General features: G+C 40.9%; 1 protein-coding gene across 21 annotated transcripts in view; it reads left to right on the top strand.

Moving 5' to 3' along the window:
- The window catches only part of LOC122997566 (regulating synaptic membrane exocytosis protein 1-like), a 101,127-nt gene extending 91,021 nt beyond the window's left edge, over window positions 1–10,106 (top strand). For 19 of the 21 annotated variants that reach the window (XM_044373807.1, XM_044373793.1, XM_044373808.1 and 16 more), the window contains 8 exons: window positions 749–909; window positions 1,052–1,266; window positions 2,866–2,898; window positions 4,188–4,353; window positions 6,012–6,124; window positions 6,250–6,351; window positions 6,545–6,684; window positions 7,628–10,106. In XM_044373807.1, coding sequence (XP_044229742.1) covers window positions 749–909; window positions 1,052–1,266; window positions 2,866–2,898; window positions 4,188–4,353; window positions 6,012–6,124; window positions 6,250–6,351; window positions 6,545–6,684; window positions 7,628–7,846 — 1,149 coding nt within the window. In that variant the 3' untranslated portion in view covers window positions 7,847–10,106. The remainder of the gene's footprint in view (window positions 1–748; window positions 910–1,051; window positions 1,267–2,865; window positions 2,899–4,187; window positions 4,354–6,011; window positions 6,125–6,249; window positions 6,352–6,544; window positions 6,685–7,627) is intronic. The other 2 variants (XM_044373790.1, XM_044373791.1) reach the window with 2 other exon arrangements.
- Window positions 10,107–20,076: the final 9,970 nt, after the last annotated feature.

Genomic DNA, 20,076 nt, shown 5'->3' with positions numbered 1-20,076 from the left:
AATTTACTAATTTATTAATTATTTCACAATAAATATGTAATAATTAACATCTGATAAAAAAAAACATCTAATACCATCTACACATATCATTTTCATCTTACTTCCAGAGTGCAGTATTGGGCACTATAAAGGCTCTTTCCCATACATACATCAATCATGTGTTTTCACTTAATTTGCCTAATTAAACCTCCTCTTGTAGACCTTTTTCACAGCAGACACTTGTCTCATAATTGCAGGAAAAGCACAGGTGTAAATAATAACATTAATGATGACTTAGTTCCATTAAGTGTCACATTAAGTAACACCAGGAGCTGGCTGCCCCAGCTCTTCGTGAGGTGAAACTTAGCCTGGTTATAATGTAGGTGGAAAAGTAAGCATCACTAAAGAAAAACAAGCTACTGTTACTGTTGGTTAGCTAACTGAACTAAATGATAAAACTAACACACAGCTTGCTAATATCTAACCCGTTTAGAGTGAAGAGGGAAGGAGACGGCACTACAAATGTTTCATAGCAACTGATTTACACTACTAAGGAACTAACTAAAACATTTCTTAAGTTTTAAAGGTGCAACACAATGTAACTAGGTAGTAGTTACAAACAGCTAAAGAAGTTGCAGACTAATTAGCTGCAATAAGTGAAAACACCTGTGTGAGTGAGCATGGGTAGCATTATTATCAGCATTGATTAGTTGATTGATTGCAATCAACTAATCAATCTGTCTCACACAATCTGTGTGTTTTCCTGCAGCTCTACAAGGACCAGAGGAGGAGCAGTGAGAACATTTCCCATAAATCCTCAGACAGTGATGTCAGCGACGTGTCAGCCATCTCTCGAACCAGCAGTGCCTCTCGCATCAGTAGCACCAGCTACATGTCCATCCAGTCAGAGAGACCCCGGGGACGCTTCAGGTACACACACACACACACACACATCTACACTGCACACTAACTATGCATGTTTGTGTTTTTCACTTATTCTTACCTTTCAATAGAGGAATTATGAGGTGATATTTAAATAAGCATGATTTATTTTATGAAACACGATTATCAGCCGGGCCATGCGCGCAACGGGCCGCCACATGATGAAGAGCACCAGTGTGAGTGGTGAGATCTATGGCATGGAGCACGCAGACGGCAGCCAATCAGACACGGCACTTGGGAGCCTGGGAAGCGGGATCAAAAAACGGCGCTCGAGCCTCAGCCAACGTGTTGTCGCCATCCTGCCATCCAGACGCAGCCGGAGTACCTCACAACTCAGCCAGACAGGTCAGAGAGCGTCTGAGAAATCATCACACAAAGAAACATGTGGAAATACACATCATATAGCAACAATGATCCTACTTCCCTTCCACCTAGATCCTCAATGAAGGCCTTTAAAGTTGCTGTGTGTACCATTTCATTAAATTATACCTTTCACAATCATTTTAAGACATTAATATAATGACTGTAAATAAATAATACCATTGCCAAGAAGATTGGCAGCCTCTAACGGCATTTATTCTGTTTTATATTGTAAGGTAAACCTTCCATTAGCAGATCATAAACAGAGAGAAAAATGATCTACGATGTTTATCCTCCTCAGTAAAGCTGAAGCAGCTGGTTTTGCTTGAAAGGTTATTCATTAACTTTTTCTTAGGGCCACTATATGTAGAATTGTTTTATGTGATTATAGTATCAAATCAGTCTGATAGCATATGGTTTTGTTTGTCTACAAAGAGACAATCCCAGGGGGAAGAAGCACATTGCTGTCTGTTGCAGTGTCTGTTTTTGAGACCACTGGGAAGTGCCAAAGTCAGAACTTATCAAATTCTACATGTATGGTGTTTTTCCATTACTGGGACTTACTGACCCATAACTGAACTTGTAGCCGTTGTCTGGGGTTCTGCTTTTGTTTCCACTTTCCTCCACCTGCTTTGGAGATAAGCTCCGAGAGCAAAATTTTGGCACCCTTTGGGAGGTGGTACTAAATCAAGCTCCAGGTACTCGCAGAGGGAGGAGGATGCTCAGCACTGTCATTTGTGATTAGTCAAACAGATGTGTCATCACATCTCAACTACAACAAACACAATAACATAGCGGTAACCACAGTTTCACTTCTGTGTGTACATCAGCGAGGACTGTTAACTTCATATATAACGAAGAACAATGGAGCGCACATTTTTGAACAAATGGCAATGTCTGTCTCGCTGTCACCTTTTCAATTGCTTACAGTACCAGTCAAAAGTTTGGACACATTTCATTCAAGATGTACATCTGATCCTTCCCAGTTTGTAAAATACAATGGAAAGCAAGGCAGAACCAGCCACCTTTGCCTTAGCTTGCCTTAGTTCTCAAAGGGTCAGATATGGGAAGCTCCAGGTTACGAGTTTCTGAGTCCCACTGATGGAAAAACACCAGTAATGGCTTTAAGAGTAACTTAATCCCACAAAGCAGTGTTTTACTGCCTTCTCTGGTTGAAAGTTTCAAATGTGTTACACCAGATAATGCATTTCCCAAAATGTCCAACTATTCCTTTCAATATAACACAATTAGTCACTCTAGAAATGAACCCTTATATGAGCCCTCTACTGAACTCTATGACCTCAAACCTCACGTAGACCAGATATGCTAACTTCTAGTGGTGTTTAGGTGATTTCTACAGGACACAGCAACAGACTAAACTACAGATACAGTTTAAACCAGCACTTGTGAACGAGGGGTCAGACACACACACACACACACACACACACACACACACAATACAGACTGTAAGGCAGAGAGCAGGCAGTCACTAAGACTGACACACACACAGAGGTTTACCATTGTATCCACTGTTGCTGTTTTTGTTGTTCATTGGATTTGTTGTTGTTGTGTGTGTTATTTCAGAGGCGGCGGGTAAGGCGGCGGACAGACAGAAAGGTAAAGCAATAGTTAGACTGACAGACAGTTTTAAAGGCAGATAGACACACAGTGAAAGACAGAAAGAAACTATGACAAGCAACACTTTACTGCAGGTGATGCTCATAAGGACTTACAGGTGCCATAAAGGTGCATTGTGGGTGCTTGATAATCAAACATAGAGCATGATATCATATTACACATTACAAAAAAATACATTTAGAGGGTTGAGTACATTATGTAGCAGCTGCTAGATTTAACTTTTCTGATGTGTCTCTAATTGTATTGTGAGACATTAGTCTGATCTTCTCATTGGTTCAAGTTAAATTAAATTAATAAAGAATCATAATAAAGCATCATAACACACTTTTTACAGACACAGATGCAGACAGAATAGATCAAACTTAGGCAGACAGGGAACCACACAGAGAGAATGACAGCAAGGGAGAGTTGAAGAGTAGTTTTGATAGACAGACAAAGGTAGCACTTCCAGCCCTTCCCGAACTCTGTCTCCGGCACGCTTCCTTACTCCACCCTCTTCTGCCACAATCATGTTTAAAGGCTGGTTCAGTTCTAGAAAACGCCTGGCTGCGTCAAGAAAACAAATTCCCAGCAGTTTGTTGTTGTTAAATGTCACTACTTTAATTTCACTAACAAAATAAAACTAAATCCGACTTGATATCCATGTCTCACTACCTGAGACGCTGCCAATAGTTCTTTTCGTGGACTTAAAACAGCAGGCTTTTAAAAAGAGCTGAACTCTTCCTTTAAGGTTGGATGTACACTATATGATTTCCTCAGCCCCTCAACCCTCAATCCCTCACTTACCCTGCCAAACATTCAAGATATACTGTAGGTGACTGAGTCATATTAACGTCAACCACATCTTCCTGCAGTGACCTCATCAGCTAATATAGCAGGTTTAAAGGGTTCTCCAGATTAAAAAAAAAACTGATATGAATTTTTTTGTGTGTTCAAATTTGTTGATATGTTGGTGAGGTCACCATGGAATATTAATTTGCATGGGATGGCCCACATAGCGATAGATCTCAGCCTATAGTTATCAGGCTTGTCAGAGTTGCTACCTTGAAATCTCTGCAAAGAAGTATCAAAAAGAAACAACTCAGCGTCTGAAAGCTTGTAACCTATATTATATTATAGTCTTTATCCTGTCATGTACAAATGCTGGTCCAATTTGAATTTTGGGTACGTATGACATGAGATGCCTGATAACTGATAACACCCTTGGTTAAAATGGCACGTGCAAAAAAGACCCATGGCTTAACACCATGTTTCTGTGTTTGCCATAGAAGCATCAACAGGTAAGAAGGTGGGTAAGGCAGGCAGCAGCAGCATACAGAGGAGCGTGGAAACGGGTATGGCAGTGGAGTACCCACGAGGAGGGACAGCCATGAACCGGCAGGCCAGCAGAGAATCCACCGATGGCAGCATGAACAGCTACAGCTCTGAGGGGAAGTACGTACACACTGACGCATGTGTCCAGTCTACAGCTGTTGTCAATATAAGACTTACATGTGAAGACAGAAAGGTTGTTGTGTTGACTATATGCTCAGTGTACTACAGCACATAGTGAGAACCTAACTAGGAAGAGGTAGAGCGTCATGATTTGGTGGACAATATTCTCAGGAAGGACTGTGACAGTGCTTGTGAATGGGAGCTCTGTCTATGAATTTTATTATATTTTCAAAGGGCTGCTTTCTATTCACAAGCAAGACAATGCCAGCAAGTTAAGTTTTGCTTTACACTTACAGAATGAGGACAGAAATTCCATGAAGAGCTTCTGTAGGTGCAGTTGTGGCTACATTAGACTCCGGAGATACTTCAAATCTGATCTCTGTCATGCTTCATCTGTTATTTTATTGGGGGTAAACACTCTGTTGAAGGTTGAGGGTACAAGGGCACACTGCTTCCATGTTTTTTAGCTACATTGGCGACGTGGCTCTAGGGTTGGCAATATCGGTCAGTCAGCCCACTACTTTGGTTCAGACTAAAATGTCTCAACAAGTATTGGATGGATTACCATAACATTTTTTCATTTCCTCCATGGGATAACATGTAATAACAGTGATCCCTTAAAGGAAAACTAGATTGATTTTAAACATCAAAGTGTGTTTCCAGGTGTTGGGGAGTACTACTGCATCTGTGAAAAACGTTGTATAAAGCCTTTTGTGGCTTTTAGAGGGAGCTGTGTGAAATCTGATGAACTGCTTCAAGTGACTTACAATGATTACACTGTATGGCTCAAGGCTATAATAGCATGCAATATCTACCAGCGTAATCTTTACAGTCAAGTGAATCTGCTTGAGTTGCATTGTGGGTAATGTAGGCTCCAGGTTTTGTCAAGGAAGAGGAATGTGTGGAATAAGTAAGACAATACCTCTGGTTCTGCTGCTATCCATTTTGATCCTTTTTAAAAATTGTCCATATTGAGTGTGACAATGTTAAAGGAGTGCTATGCTAAATCAGTAGAGTACTCCTTTAACTTTTCATTTAGTGCCATCATCAGGTCCAAATTTTAATTTTTTGAATTTTTATGACCAACTACCTGCAGAACTAATGACATTCCTGTCAGTCTAAATTTTACTTTGTGTTTAGTGCTAATTAGCAAATTTTAGCATGCTAACATGCTAAACTAAGATGGTGAACATGGTAAACATTTATCTGCAGAAAAATCAGCATTTTAAAATTTAGCATTTAGCTCAAAGCACCACTGTGCCTCAGTACAGCCTCAAATAGCCACTTGTGTGGCTGTAGACTCTTAGTCTTGTTATTATATCAGAAGGTACCTGGTAAAAGTGACAGACAAGAAATATAATTGGTTACTACAATTATATTTCTTATTCAGTGGCCAAGGTTGTCTGACTGAACTGTGCAAGACCTTGAGAGTAAACATTAGTTATGCACAGGTCAAAATATCTGCTGCATCTTGCGGTAATATCATCATAGAGACTATGTCAGGCAGTGTGCTGTGTTGTAACCATTATCAATGTTTATATTACCAAATGTTTCTGCCTCTCTCTTACAATATGTGATTTGAGAGGTAATGTGGGAATTTTTTAATGATTTGTGTGTGTGTGTGTGTGTGTGTGTGTGTGTGTGTGTGTGTGTGTCAGTCTGATCTTCTCAGGGATGCGGTTGGGTGCTGACAGTCAGTTTAGTGACTTCCTGGACGGTTTAGGCCCTGGTCAGCTGGTGGGCCGGCAAACACTAGCAACACCTGCCATGGGTGAGTGAGGACTCCACCACAGACTTTATATTTCCATGATTTTTAAGTTTAATATATATCTAATGTGTTTAATTGACTGTCTAATGGGGTTCATATGTGTGTTTGTGGGTTTACCATACATACAGGTGATGTTCAGATCGGTTTGATGGATAAGAAAGGCCAGCTGGAGGTGGAGGTGATCAGGGCTCGCGGCCTTACTCCCAAACCAGGCTCCAAATCCCTCCCAGGTAACACACTCACACTCAAACCTGAGAAACAGCACTTTGTCTGATGCCTGAATGTCAAACACAACCTAGCATAGTTTCTCCCTCCTTTCTTCTTCCCCGTCTTCATTTTTTACCTCTTCCCCACCTCCCAATCTCTCTTTGTCTTCCCTTTTTCTCTGTTTGCTCCCTCTTAACTCCATTCCTCCATCTCCAGCTCCCTATGTCAAGGTGTACCTGCTGGATAATGGAACTTGTAAAGCCAAAAAGAAAACTAAGATTGCACGAAAGACCCTGGAGCCCCTCTACCAGCAGCATCTGCTCTTTGATGAGAGTCCCCAGGGCAAGGTGCTTCAGGTAATCTGTGTGTGTGTGTGAGTGTGTGAGGACTTGAGTCAGACTAAAACTGACTTACTTGAGATTTCACTCCCTAGAGACTTAACTTGACTTGAGACTTGAAAGCAAATATTAAGTCTCATTTCACTTGATAAATACTGAAACAATTGTAAAGAAAATAATCTTAAACTCATATGTTGAATACTTTATTAGGACTGTGCTATAAAAGAACTAAAAAACACCAGTAACACAGCTTTGGAAGGAAAAAGCATTATTATTGTATTATTCTGGAGCTCTGCAATATCTTTGCCATTTCCTCACAAAGCCGTGTAACTTAGATTTGCTCTTGTGGACTTGAGACTCGATTTGGACTTGTCTCAAATTACTTGAAACTTGTCTTGAAATACTCTAGACTTGACTTGGACTTGAAAATTTGACTTGCGCTGGTCTCAAATTACTTGAAGCTTGACTTTGACTTTTCTCCAATGACAAGAGACCTGACTTGCTCTTGTCTCGATTACTTGAAACTTGAGTTGCGTTCAGTTACTTGAGACTTGTCTCAAATGAGATTGAGACTGAGATTTTACTTTGACTTTTCTTGAAAGACTTGATTTGACCAAAACTTTTTTCAGAATACTTGAAACTTGACCAGGACTCGCCTCAAATTATGTGAGACCTGATTTGTTTTGAATGACTCAAGACTTGACTTGGACTTTTCTTACTTGAAATTGGCTTTGACTCTTCTGACTTCTGACTTTGAGAATTTCTATTTTCCTGGTCAAAAGTATTAATCAAACATTCAGTTTTGCTTTAAAGTCTTGAGTCAGGTCATTCTGAAGCCTAGAATTACTTATTGCCACCCTTGTGTGTTAAGAAATTCCTTATAAACACAGTCATAATGTGTGTTTCTTTTCCCAGTTCAACACTCACCAGTTTGACTAATCTCTACCCTTCTTTCCTGTAGGTGATAGTGTGGGGCGACTATGGACGATTGGACCACAAATGTTTCATGGGTGTAGCACAGATCCTATTGGAGGAGCTGGACCTCTCAAGCACGGTGATTGGCTGGTACAAACTGTTTCCGCCGTCCTCATTGGTGGACCCTACATTAGCTCCGCTCACACGGCTGGCGTCTCAGACGTCATTGGACAGCTCAGGACCGCCGCCGGGCGTTCGGTCCTAGTGACCGGAATGGCGACCGCAAAACCCCCCAATATACCTTAAATGACAAAATCATGGACCACAGCTACTGGACCACAACTGAGCAGAGGGCGTGATCACGCCCGAGGACGACAACCAGAAGCCCTCGGTCAACCAATGAAAAACCAGATGGAGAGACAGGGAATGAGAGAGAGAGAAAGAGAGAGAGGGAGAGACAGAACTAGCCAATCAAAGCTTAGCTGGAGTCTGACAATCACGTCTCACACCTTCCCTCTTCCCTCTCCTTGCGCCTTTTTGTTTTCAAAGCTTTGCTTTCTTTGTTTTCTCCTCTGAGCTGCAGCAGTGGAGTTTCTGTCCACGTTCATTATTGTTCACTTCTCTCTCTTTCTTTTGTTCTTCCTTTCTCGTGCAGCCCCTATCAGAGCACCCGATCAAAGTGGAGTCCTCCACCCAGTAGCCCTCCAGCCAATCAGAGTAGAGCTTACTGCTAGGCCACAGGGATGAGTGCGAGATAGTAAAGTAGCAAACTGATGCAGCTTCATGCAGCTGTACCATCACATAGAGGTTGGCTGTCGTCTCTACCGGTGTTACCATGGTAACAGTGTCGGTGTAGATGAGCACGAGGGGCAGCGGTTTGGCATGGTTTGGTAACCTTTTTAAGGAAAGGGAGCCTGCACACGCACGTGCACATTCTTAGCCTTGTTGTGAGATATGAAAGCAAGCACAAGAAAAGCTTGACTGCTTTATTCAGACGGAAGCAAAACAAAAAGTTTTGTTCTTTGTCTAAACAAAGAGGAAAGAAAATAGAGGCCAAATTTACTATTTGCTTTTTATTTTTCATTTGGAATCATTTTTTCTTCTTCGTTTTAGAGTTCAGAATGGTACCATAAGGTGCAGACTCCCTCTGTGTGTGTGTATGTTTGGTTTTCGAGTGATGCTGCGCCAAAGGCCGACAATAAGGTTCAGGTCACATTCGCCCGAACACCCTTCGCCCAACTTCCACCACCACCACCCCCCATCTCTTCCCCTTCCTGACCCCTCAAACTCCCCCTGTAGGAGGGAGCAGCATGACTCGGGGACATCCCACCCCGGCCCCAAGCTGCATGCACGTTTCTTTTGTTCCGTTTGTTTTGTTTCTGTTTTGTTCTCTACTTTTTGTAAAATCGAAGACGAGACAAATTAACGAACAATTCTCAAAAAAACAAAAACAGAAAAAAAGACTAGACTATGTGTGTTAGTTCCACATACTTTTAGGCCAGCTTGTATGTTGCATGTTCTTGTACAGTTTGCTCGTACTGAATATGAATACAAACCGAGAAAAGCCAAGCCATCCCCGCCCCCTAACAGGAGCGGACCAATGGGGGGAATCAACTCCTCCCAGGCCACGCCTACCACTCTGGGTCTAAATATCCATATTAGGAAGTCTCCGGAAAAAAAAAGATTCTCTTTGTTTCTGTTTTTTCTTTGAACCCTTTGAACAACAGTGCTGTTCTGTAGTACTGAGCATACTCGAGCCCCTGGCGTCACTGAGGCTGTAGGTGTCTAAACTGTAGTTTAAGACAGTCGGGGCTAGAGACAGAGATAGAGAATGTGCGTATAACAGCTAAATGTATATGAAGTATCATTATGAGTTTGACAGAAATTATAAAGATATAGATATATGAATATAAAAAGAGTGTATCTGACTGTACACCCGTCACAAACACACACACATGCACACCTTGTACATACAAATCAGGATGAGCGGCTTGAACTTAAGTTATGAACAAACAAAACATCGCTGACACACTAACATTCCTGATCTTGTTGAGGGGAATTTGCGTCCTGTCGATGTGCTCGAGCCGCTGAGCGGCACTGAGCCACAGGGGGGCGCTAATAGGCCTTTATTTTTTCCCAGTTGCAGAAAAAAATGCAGAAACAATTGGAACAAAGTTTACTTTGTTTTCCTTAAACCCCCCTCCCCCCTGTTTATTACTATTGGTTTGGACTGGACTTCTAAAGCCAATGAGAAATCTGGTTTTGCAGACATATTTTGCAGATGTTTCTGTTGAAACTCTTGGCGGTGTGGCCGACTGCCCTTTCCTTTGTCAGTATTACTCCAGGAATACTGATTGTTTACAGCCCATGGCTCCCCACTCCCAAACCACGATTCTAGATGAAAGACGAAGTATTCACTGCAACAGTTCTTGTTTGTATAACAGATGTGGCTCTACTGATGTGTATGTTTTATATTCAAGAGTTCATTTTTATTATTTACAAATAAAAGACTGTGTGGAAGAAGATCATGGCTTTTTCGAAGGGAGTGGCCTCGTTATTATTGTGAAGCAGGTGCTTCAGAGCTTTATTTAACATGGTGAATGTGATTGTGACAGTTTATTCTTCATTGGTGCTTTGACCGCTACATAAAAAAAATGCATCCTCCATTTCCAGTTTTTTCTTGGATCCACTGGTGTATGACTGAAGGTAAGATGAGCTACAGTAGGTTTGTAATATTTCTTGCCTTGATGCCCCACCAATCAAACCAGTGAAAACAGAGTTCCATGTCAATATGCTTGTTTATAAGCATATTATATGGTAGTTAAGAGAATAGACATAATGGTTAAAGTCTTAGGAAAGCAATGGCAAAGAGATATTTAGGATGGACTTAGTAGAAAGTACACATATCCTCACCCTTTTATTTGTATAATACTGTTGGGCCACCTTTGAAAAATCTTAACATATGATGGTTTATCATGGTAAGTCAAGTCAGTTCTATTTGTATAGCCCAATATCACAAAATTGCCTCAGGGGGCTTTACAGTCTGTACAGCAATACAACATCCTCTGTCCTCAGACCTGCAATTCAAATAAGGGAAAAACTCTCCCAAAAAACCCTTTAACAGGGGAAACCTCAGGAAGAGCAACAGCGGAGGGATCACTCTCCCAGGATGGACAGACGTGCAAAAGATGTGTGTACAGAACAATAAAGACAAATTACAAAATACAGCATTGAACAGGATAATAAAATTGTAATGGATTTATAATATATATGAAGAATGTGATGAAGAGGATGCCAAGCAGCTTCCAGGTGCCACCAGAACAGAAAATGACCTGAGCTACGTGACCTCCGTCACTATGGAGACCTGGCAGGAGGACTGACTGCACATGCACACAGGGGATACTCATGTCACACCATTCACATACACGGGACAAGAGACAAGAAAATACATTATTCACACAAGAGAGAGAGACGGATGAATATGTCATTCAGAGAGAGAAACGTGAGGTTTAGATTTAAAGTACTCAACAGACTCTGATTGTCTGACATCAGCAGGAAGGTTATTCCTTAAGAACAGGGCCCCGTAGGAAAAGGCCCTGCTGACTTCTAGCAATACTACATTGTTAAAAGTTATTTGGTTCTTCTCTGAATATGACACACTGGTGATGGTTTTGACAACATTATAATAACAGACTAGAGATGATAGTTCACATCTTTTTTCATTTACCACTACAGTTTCTCTACATGTGAGTCCTCAGTGATTTTAGTTTCAGTTTGAACTGACTCTGGTAGTCAACTCTTCAACTCTCTGGTCCTCACTCCAGGCTACTGCTGCCTCCCTGTGGATGGACCAGGTATAGCATCTCAGTTTTTAAATGCAGAGATGGTGTATTTATTTATTTCCCTCTATCAAATTCATAGGCCAACAAATCTGATCCTGATCCTTTTTTGATCCAGATCAAAAAAAGTATTAATTAATAATATTAATACACAGCAGTAAGCACTGTAAGTTCCTCCTCCCATCCACATATAGCCATTACAAGGAAAAAAATATACCAAGTCCCATTTTATTGACTCATATATTTCTTTTCTGTGTCTTTCTTTTTGTCACATGAGTTATGCATGTTGTAGGACAAAATACATCTAACAGACAAGAATATAGAGCACTGAGATGGTGCATTATATATAAAACCGTTACAGGATAACAGGACTCCTGTGGTTTACAAATGGTGAGTTCATGGAAATTTCATGTCTTTCATCTGAGACTCCAGGTCATCAACTGCTTTACAGCATTTACACCAGGAAGACAATGATGAGCTTCCTTTTCCTGCACCTAAAGCTAATTTGAAAACATTAAAGATACTTTATTTAGGACGGTTGGTTAGATGTAGCTGTGCAGTAACACAGTCACAGCAGTGTTTTCCTACCAGTTACTGCACCATCAGCTCAGATTGTCAGGTGGAAGAATTCTGTCAAATGTTCTGATTTAATCATCTCACTTCATACAGTGCTGATGAAATTTTTTATTTCCCGATTCATGCCCTTGACTGGAGCATCTGTCTTTACATTGGAGAATTGTCCATTGCTGATTAGAAAAAAATAGCTGAACAAAATATTTATTTAGTTGTTAAGGCCTGTCAGTACCATGCTGGATCATACATGATGGGGTTAAAAAATAACAACTTTATAGACAATGTAGCATTTTATATAAACAAACAAACAAACAAACATAAAAGGTGACAAGATTATGAACTTTTCTACTTTTCCAGAGCCTTATGGATATTCAGTTTCCCTCGTCCTGCTACAGACGACTGACCAATCACAAATCCAGCTATGAAGCTATGAATAATATATAGCATGTAAACTGCACCAAGTGACTGCTATGAAGAGAAGGCAGCATGTGAGTGCAAAATATCTCCACAATGAAGGTATCACTGAGACCTCTGACAGACAAACAGCACAGCATCAGGCCAGAGGAGCTGAGTCCTACTTACCAACGTTTCCTTAAAGCGTTCCACAGAATCTCACTGTTTGCTTTAAGATCAACTAATCATAAAACAAAGTTTGAAACGGACAGAATGTGTTTTCATTAGCGGGATATTTTGCGCAACAGTTTAATAGGCTTCAAGTGTTATTTTGTGTGTGTGTGTGAGAGAGAGAGAACATTGTTAGTGTTCAAGACTTTTAAGTATCAGTGCACAGGAAATGACTGTCCATTTGTGTCATGATCAATGGTAAATATATGACAATTATATGTTATTATTAATATATTAACTATTTTATTACTTACAAGTAAGCATGTGTGCGATAGTTACTTTACATAAATTACACACAGTCCAATTTCAACTTGAACTTTATTCTCCCCAAGAGGAAATCTGTCGGACACACACACACACACACACACACACACACACACATTGAACATAAGATACATAAAACATTATCAAATACATGAACATATGATAAATAATATGTTAAACATACCTTTAAAATGCACCACATGTGCTCACATAAAATGAAAGGTGCATTATCTTCACAAAAGAGGCTAAAACCTGGAGTTCATCCAGCCATCATCATCATCATCAGCAGCAGCTGTATGGAAACGTCTACGTCCGGTGAGTCTTCATGAGAACGTAACAGCTTGATGTTTTCACACTGTCAGCGTTGGTGTTTCTCTGAATCTCCATCCAGAGGTCAGTAGATCAAACGCTCATTCTGGAGGACATATGAAGCTCTTTAGCGCCATCTTGTGATCAACTGATTTGCTTGTTACAAGCAGTGGAAGCAAATGTTGAATCAGGTTCTCATGTTCTCCTTCAGTTTCTGTTTGCTTTATTGGCCTGATGGTCAAATAATGTTGACAAAACATTTAGAGAGAAAAATAATGAATAAAGAAATGAAGAAGATGAGGTTCATCATGTGCATTAAGCAGAACCTGCAAGAAATAAAATGTACACTGTGTTGTATGTAGTGTATGTATTGTGTTTATTATTAATCCTTCCAAATGAAAGCAGGCATGTGAATGTACATTTTCCTGAATAACCTAAATGATAATGGAAGTGAATGGACTTCTCCTCAGCTCCTCTACTCACATATAAATTAATAAGCATGTATGAAGCTTCTCCTCAATTCAACCAGCAGGCTCAACATGCAAAAAAGCAAACACACTGTTTCTTAATAACACGTCTACTATTAACAAAAAAATATTAACTGGTGTCACAAAACAGCTAGAAATCAGTCTTCTTCAGAAGCGAAGTGTGATTTTCAGAAAACGCATAAATGCATCCATAAGCAGCTGAGATCATGTGTGCTACACATGGATGAGAGAATGACTGAGTGATTGAGACAATCTATCATGTGTCAGGACTCAATTTACAATTCATTAATCTATAAATAATTTAGGGTTATTAAATTAATTAATACTGATGCCTGTATTAGCATTTTACTCAATATGAGATATTAAGCAGTCAGTGTTGACCATCTGTAATGATAAAGATTCCTCCAAACCATTTAGGAAAAAACCTGACATGAAAATGAATGAGATTATTCTCAGTTCCAGCAGAGAGACTTAATGTCCCATAGCAATGTTTCAAAACGAGTGTTGTCCCTGACGAATAAAGTTATGGAGGACACATCAACTTTTATGCAATAAAACAGTCACACTTAATGACACAGAAATGTCAGTTAAATCTAAATTTTCTCCATTGCCTCCGTCCTTTAAAACAAAACTGTCACTTGATGGGTCCCCTGCCGTTCCCAAAACTTCTCCAAATTACTAAATGACCCCTAAATCTATGAAAGATTTTATCACTACAAAAGCCTCATCAGATCAGATGCCTACTTCACAGACGTAACGGTAAAATTAACCAATCTGTCTGTTGAAATGTTCCTGTTTTATTCCTATATAATCTACGTGCTACTTATCATTTCTCATTAATATTCCTATAGAGCTTTGAGTATTTCTGCACTGATCACACACACTGCTCCGTTCCTCTCATGACATCATCAGAGTTGTGTATATTTCCCATATCACAGTGTTCTTATAGGGGTTTATAGTTCTCACTAATGACTTATAGTAAGCTTATTGTGCTTCATGGTGCCTTTTATGGCCCGAATCAGCTAAATATAGATTACAGAAAAATGTGTCACCTGCCTGAGTGGCAAAGCCTGCTCACATAATCAACTTTTACAGAATGCTGCAGCCAGACAAGAACAAATAACCTCCATCCGGTTGATTTTAAAATTACTCATGACTTTTAAAGCACTCCTCAGTCTTCCTGCAGTATTTGTGAGCTTTTGTGTCCATATGTACCTGCACTCAACCTCACATCCTGCAGCAAAACTCTGCACCAACACTAAAAATTCATGAATCTGCATTTCTGTGCCTTTATATTCATTTCTATTATTTTATTGTGTTGCATGTTTTTTTCTGTTTTTTCTGTGAAGCCCTTTGGAACATTGAGTGGTAGCTGTCTGATGTTTGGCATATCATGATCCCAAAACATTACATACATTTTGCTGTAATAATTCTATAAAGTAATGTATATCGTGCTATACTTAGTTGTAGGACCACTATTTAATAGGAGATTAGCAGTTTTGCTGCTCTCTTTAGATGGAACAAGTGTTATTTGACATTAATGAAAACAAACAATGCAACTTATAATTGATGACTTATGATAATAATAAGTTATCGCTCCACTGTGTGTGTAGAAATGCGGTGTGTGAACTCAGTTGATAAGTGACGCGGGGACTTGAGGCTTTCTGGTTAAGAGGCAGACTGAAACAGAAGGGTGTCATGTCACATTAGATTTGTCATTTCCCCCCTCGGTGTTAATGGTTTGAAAGGGCCCCTAGTTTGGCTGCGTGGCAGCGCTTCAGAGCCCATTAGAAAGTCGCTGCCGTGATACAGCATCATTACCGCACAATTCCCCGTCCGGCCCGCACCGCCCCTCACCGCCGCTTAATCTAATTAGATAGCCGGCCCGGGCTCCTGGCTTTTGGGGGGGGTGTTCTTCTATTGATATTCATTAAAAATACATGATTTATCACTAAAGCTCTCTGAGGTGCGGCCCGTTCAGCCTTCCGAAGGTAGAAGCAGCGCTGAAGGAAGAGAAGCTCTGCGGAGAGATTTACTGGATCCAACTTCATTTACAGCCGCTCATCACTGCGGAGGAATTAACGCTCTTTATAGTCAGACAAGATTTGATATTAGACTAATGACTTCATGAAGAGCGGCACTCTTATTATCCTTATCGCCATTATTACCTATTTGAAAAGCCCAAAAGAATAATAATAACCGAATGATGATAATAATAACGATTAGATGTGAAATATTGTAGCCTAAAAATTAAAATCTGCTTAACATCTTTTTTTATTGTTTTCATGAGATTTATCAGACTAGAAGTTTGCCGTATAGAAAAAAAATGAATAAATCATAAATAAAACGAAATAGACAAATAAAAATAACTGAACGTCTTGTTGCAACCCGAGTAAGTTCAGCTTAAAATAGCAAAACTAAAGATTTAAAGACAATATTTTTGTCTGGATATAAAATTAGTGGAATAATAACGCTGGAGGCTGTTTAGAAAACTTTTTTGTTTGAAATAAAAAATCTAATTTACAACAAAGTTTCAGAGCACAACTGAAGGAGATGAGAGTTGATTTTTTTTATTTCAGAATTTCAGCTTTGAAATGAAAAAACACCATCAACATAAATCAAGACCTCAATTAGAAAAAAGACTGTTATCACCTTCAATAATCCGAAAAATTAACCCAGAAAAAAATCGATCATATTTCATCAGCTTTCCTCTTGAGTTATTTCTCATTCAGCCCGCTCCTTCATCTCATCTCCATCCTCTGTTCCAAACTAAACCACCTCTCCTTCCTCATTCAAGCTGATATTTATTTATTTGATTTTTTTTTAATGAGACCTCCGATACTTCTCATCACTCTGTCAAAATGTAATTCCAAAATCTAATCCTTTATTTCCACCCTGAGCCTCGGTTTGATGCTCTGGGCCCTCGGCGGAGGGCTGCAGCCTTTTCAGGGGCCCCCCGATCACATCTCCGTGCGCTCTGACAGCGGCGGTGTTTGGACGCTAGAGGGAGCTAGAGTCCGTGTTTGGAGATGTTGAGCCATGAAAGTCACCTCAACTAGAATCACTGGAGCTTTTTTGATGGGGGTCTTAAAACATTGGTTACAGCTACTATATTAAAGGTTATGCGGCTATTAGATGAGTTCATTCACTTTAAAATACAACTCAGAGAGGAGTCCATCAACTGCTCTCAGCTCAGGTGTCTGCTGATGTTCCTTTGAGCAGAAAGCAGAATGTCAGAGCATTTTTCAACTGTGTGGATTATAAAACTATTCATTTTCTATCATCCATCCATCACCACACCATCCACAGAGGTTTGCATCATTTCATGTTAATGTTCCCGGCTCTCAGTAGAGAGGTTTAGTGTTACATATCGGTCTAAACTCTGTCTCACAAACGTTTGCATTAATCACAATCCTGGTAAAAAACACTTTGAGCTTTTAGTAGCAAACCACACATCAGTCAAACCCTTAAAACACCAGTAACTTGTCACCGTGATGTTTAACATCAGCAGCACATACTGGTCCCTCCAGACCAGCACTCTCCCGCCTTTATAGATCCCTATAGCTATAAGCACCAGCACAGGATTCCTCTCAGAACAGAAAAAAAAAACGCACAACTGTCCCAAGTGTATCATTCTGCTCCCGTCATTCATCTTCATAACAACCCGTTTAGTGTAAAATTAACAACGACTTAATACGGAGAACATAAACGTGTCCGCGCATTACAGCTAGATGGATGGATGGATGGATGGATGTGGTGGTGGTGGTGGTGGTGGAGGGTTAGAGAGAGGAAAGTGCGCGCTACATGACTCTTTAAAGACACCGGACCTTGTGTGTGTGCAATGCAGTGCGGAGGGGGGGTTTTGTTTGTGGTCTGGGGCCCTTCAGGGGTCCTTTGAGGGTTTTCCAAGTGGTCCCAACGCAGCACAATGAGAGAACGTGTCAGTCACTTATGAGATACAGTGGAGACAATAAATTCTTTCAACATGATGTGAAATCGCGCTAAGTGGCTTTAATGACGATCTGTCTCGTGGCACACACAGTTTGGGAGACCCTCTTCATTTGACTGAAGCGCTCTGTGAGTGACTTTAAACTCAGCCGTCACATCAGCGCCACACATCATGCAGAGGAAGGAGGGATGGTGGTGGTGGTGGTGGTGGTGGTGGTGGAAGGATGTGAGGAGGGGCGGGTGGGGGGGGAGAAGGGGGGTCTGATAATTTGCTCTATAGCCGTGTAATCCCGTCTGATTTTATCTAATACCACCGGCCCGACGCAACGGCGTGCGCGCACATCCCCGGTGTGATAATGGCACGTTGTGAAATCCAGCCGGCTCCCGTTATTGTAAAGCTTCTGGGATGTGAGGATAGTGGTGATGGTGATGTGTGTATGTGTGTGTGTGTGTGTGTGTGGAGACTACCAGAACCTGAAATTCTTTTGGCACTGGATTTAATAGGGATTTGAAGCTCATTCCCGTCGGAAATAAACACATGAAAACCGAAAACCTACCAAAAATTATATATTTTTTTTTATCACAACACTGGTCACGTTTTTGCTAGAATTATTTGTCAAAAATCTCATTTTTTTACACAAATCGCGAAAAGGGCTGATTTTATACGATTGTAATCATAAAACACGAACTATTTGTTATAAATAATAACTGCAGTCGAATAACACCTTGGATTCAAAGGCCCAACAATTAATCATAATTTTTTCTTGGCGCTATGCAGAATCCCACTGACGATTTACTAAATTGCACAATATGAAGTTTGGTTCCGGCAGGTTCAGCGGTGAACAGGCACCTAAAACAATTTGATCACACTTTTTAAACGATATATTTTTTTTTTATATTTTTCTCAGCATCCAGCCAACACGCTGATGCAAGTTACATCATGTAACAATTTACACGCTGAATATCATAATATGCATACATTTAGATTTGATTGTACAGTAGTCAGTGGATATTTCGCTTACGTTGATCACAGACTGGAGATCAAATCCTTTAATTTACCCAAAAAGACACAACTGTTAGGCCCCATCCACCGCGGGCTCAGCGTGTTTTATGTCGCCTTTTAATTCTGTATAATAACGCCGTTAATGTCAGTTTACTCTGCACGTTTTGACGCACGGCTTTGGGGAATTATGACAAAAGCAACACAAGCAGCGTCTGGATGGAGAGAGAGAGAGAGAGGGAGAGAAATGAAGGTGTGAAGAGGAAGCCTGCAGAGGGAGGGAGGGAGGGAGGGGTGGGGTGGAGGGGGTGGGCGGGCGGGTGTGGAAGGGTGTGGGGGACAGTGTGGAAGGGAGGGAGTGTGTGGAGCTGATTTATCTCAGGAGCCCCCCGGTCATTTCCATATATTGAAATGCGCCCCCAGTCACTCAATTTCCCCGGAGCTGTCGTGCGTGCAGGGGAAGGCGCGCATGTGACCACCGCCGGTCTGATGCCCTGTGGTCCCTGCGCTCTTTTCACGCTCCTTACAAAGCCTAAATTCTCCCCCCCCCACCCCACACCCCTTCCCCGTTTTATGAACATATCATCAAAGCACGCCGCTGTCCATTCGCTCAGTGCATATGTACTGAATATATAGGCTGATGGAAGTTGTAGCCGCATTAACAAGCGAATAAAAGTGCTGAATAGGAGATAAAGTTAAAGATGGCAGAGTGTGGCCTACATGTGCCGCAGAAAATACTGCAATATCAATTTTTATCTTTACACCTGAAAGTAGCCTGTGGCTTCTATAGTGAGGTCTGGTGGGTTTTTGCTTCTTCTTAAAAAAAAAAGAATAAATAAGAGATTAAATATGGAACACAATGACATATATTCATGCACACACGCAAACATGCAGCCAGGCCTGCGTCTTTCATGCATGCAGAGTGCTGCTGTACCTCCACATTAAGCATGCAGCCTGACTGATTTATGACGGGACCGGCGACGCGCTGCCATTTACATATAGAGATTCCCCCATGCGCGCTCCCTGAGTCCGAGCAGCTCTGCGGGCTTTGATCAATGTCCCGTCTTGACTTGGTGTGTGTGTGTGTGTGTGTGTGTGTGTGTATGTGTGAGTTAGAGGGTGCATAAAGTCAGAGGAGGAGGAGGAGGAGGGAGAGAGGAGGAGATGGGATGAAGAGAAAAAGGAAAAACATTCTTTGTTGCCAACAGATGGAGCGGGGTGTAAAGAGAGGTCAAGGTTAGTGCTCTCGGATGTGTGTATGTGTGTGTGTGTGTGTGTGTGTGCGGGGTGTAAAACGAGGGCCCCTTTAAGCGTGGGTACCAAGTGGGTATAACATGGGCTCTATTAAAAGTTTTCCCCTGATGGATGAGCTGCATGGCTCATTTCTATCAACACAATAAAACCTTCAGGAAGCCATCAGTTGTTGCTCAGACGCACAGGTTTGGATGTT

The sequence above is a fragment of the Thunnus albacares genome, chromosome 14, assembly GCF_914725855.1.
Source record: "Thunnus albacares chromosome 14, fThuAlb1.1, whole genome shotgun sequence".
Lineage (NCBI taxonomy): Eukaryota > Metazoa > Chordata > Actinopteri > Scombriformes > Scombridae > Thunnus > Thunnus albacares.
Note: the sequence above shows the minus strand (reverse complement) of the source record. Positions and strands in the feature narration are given on the sequence as shown.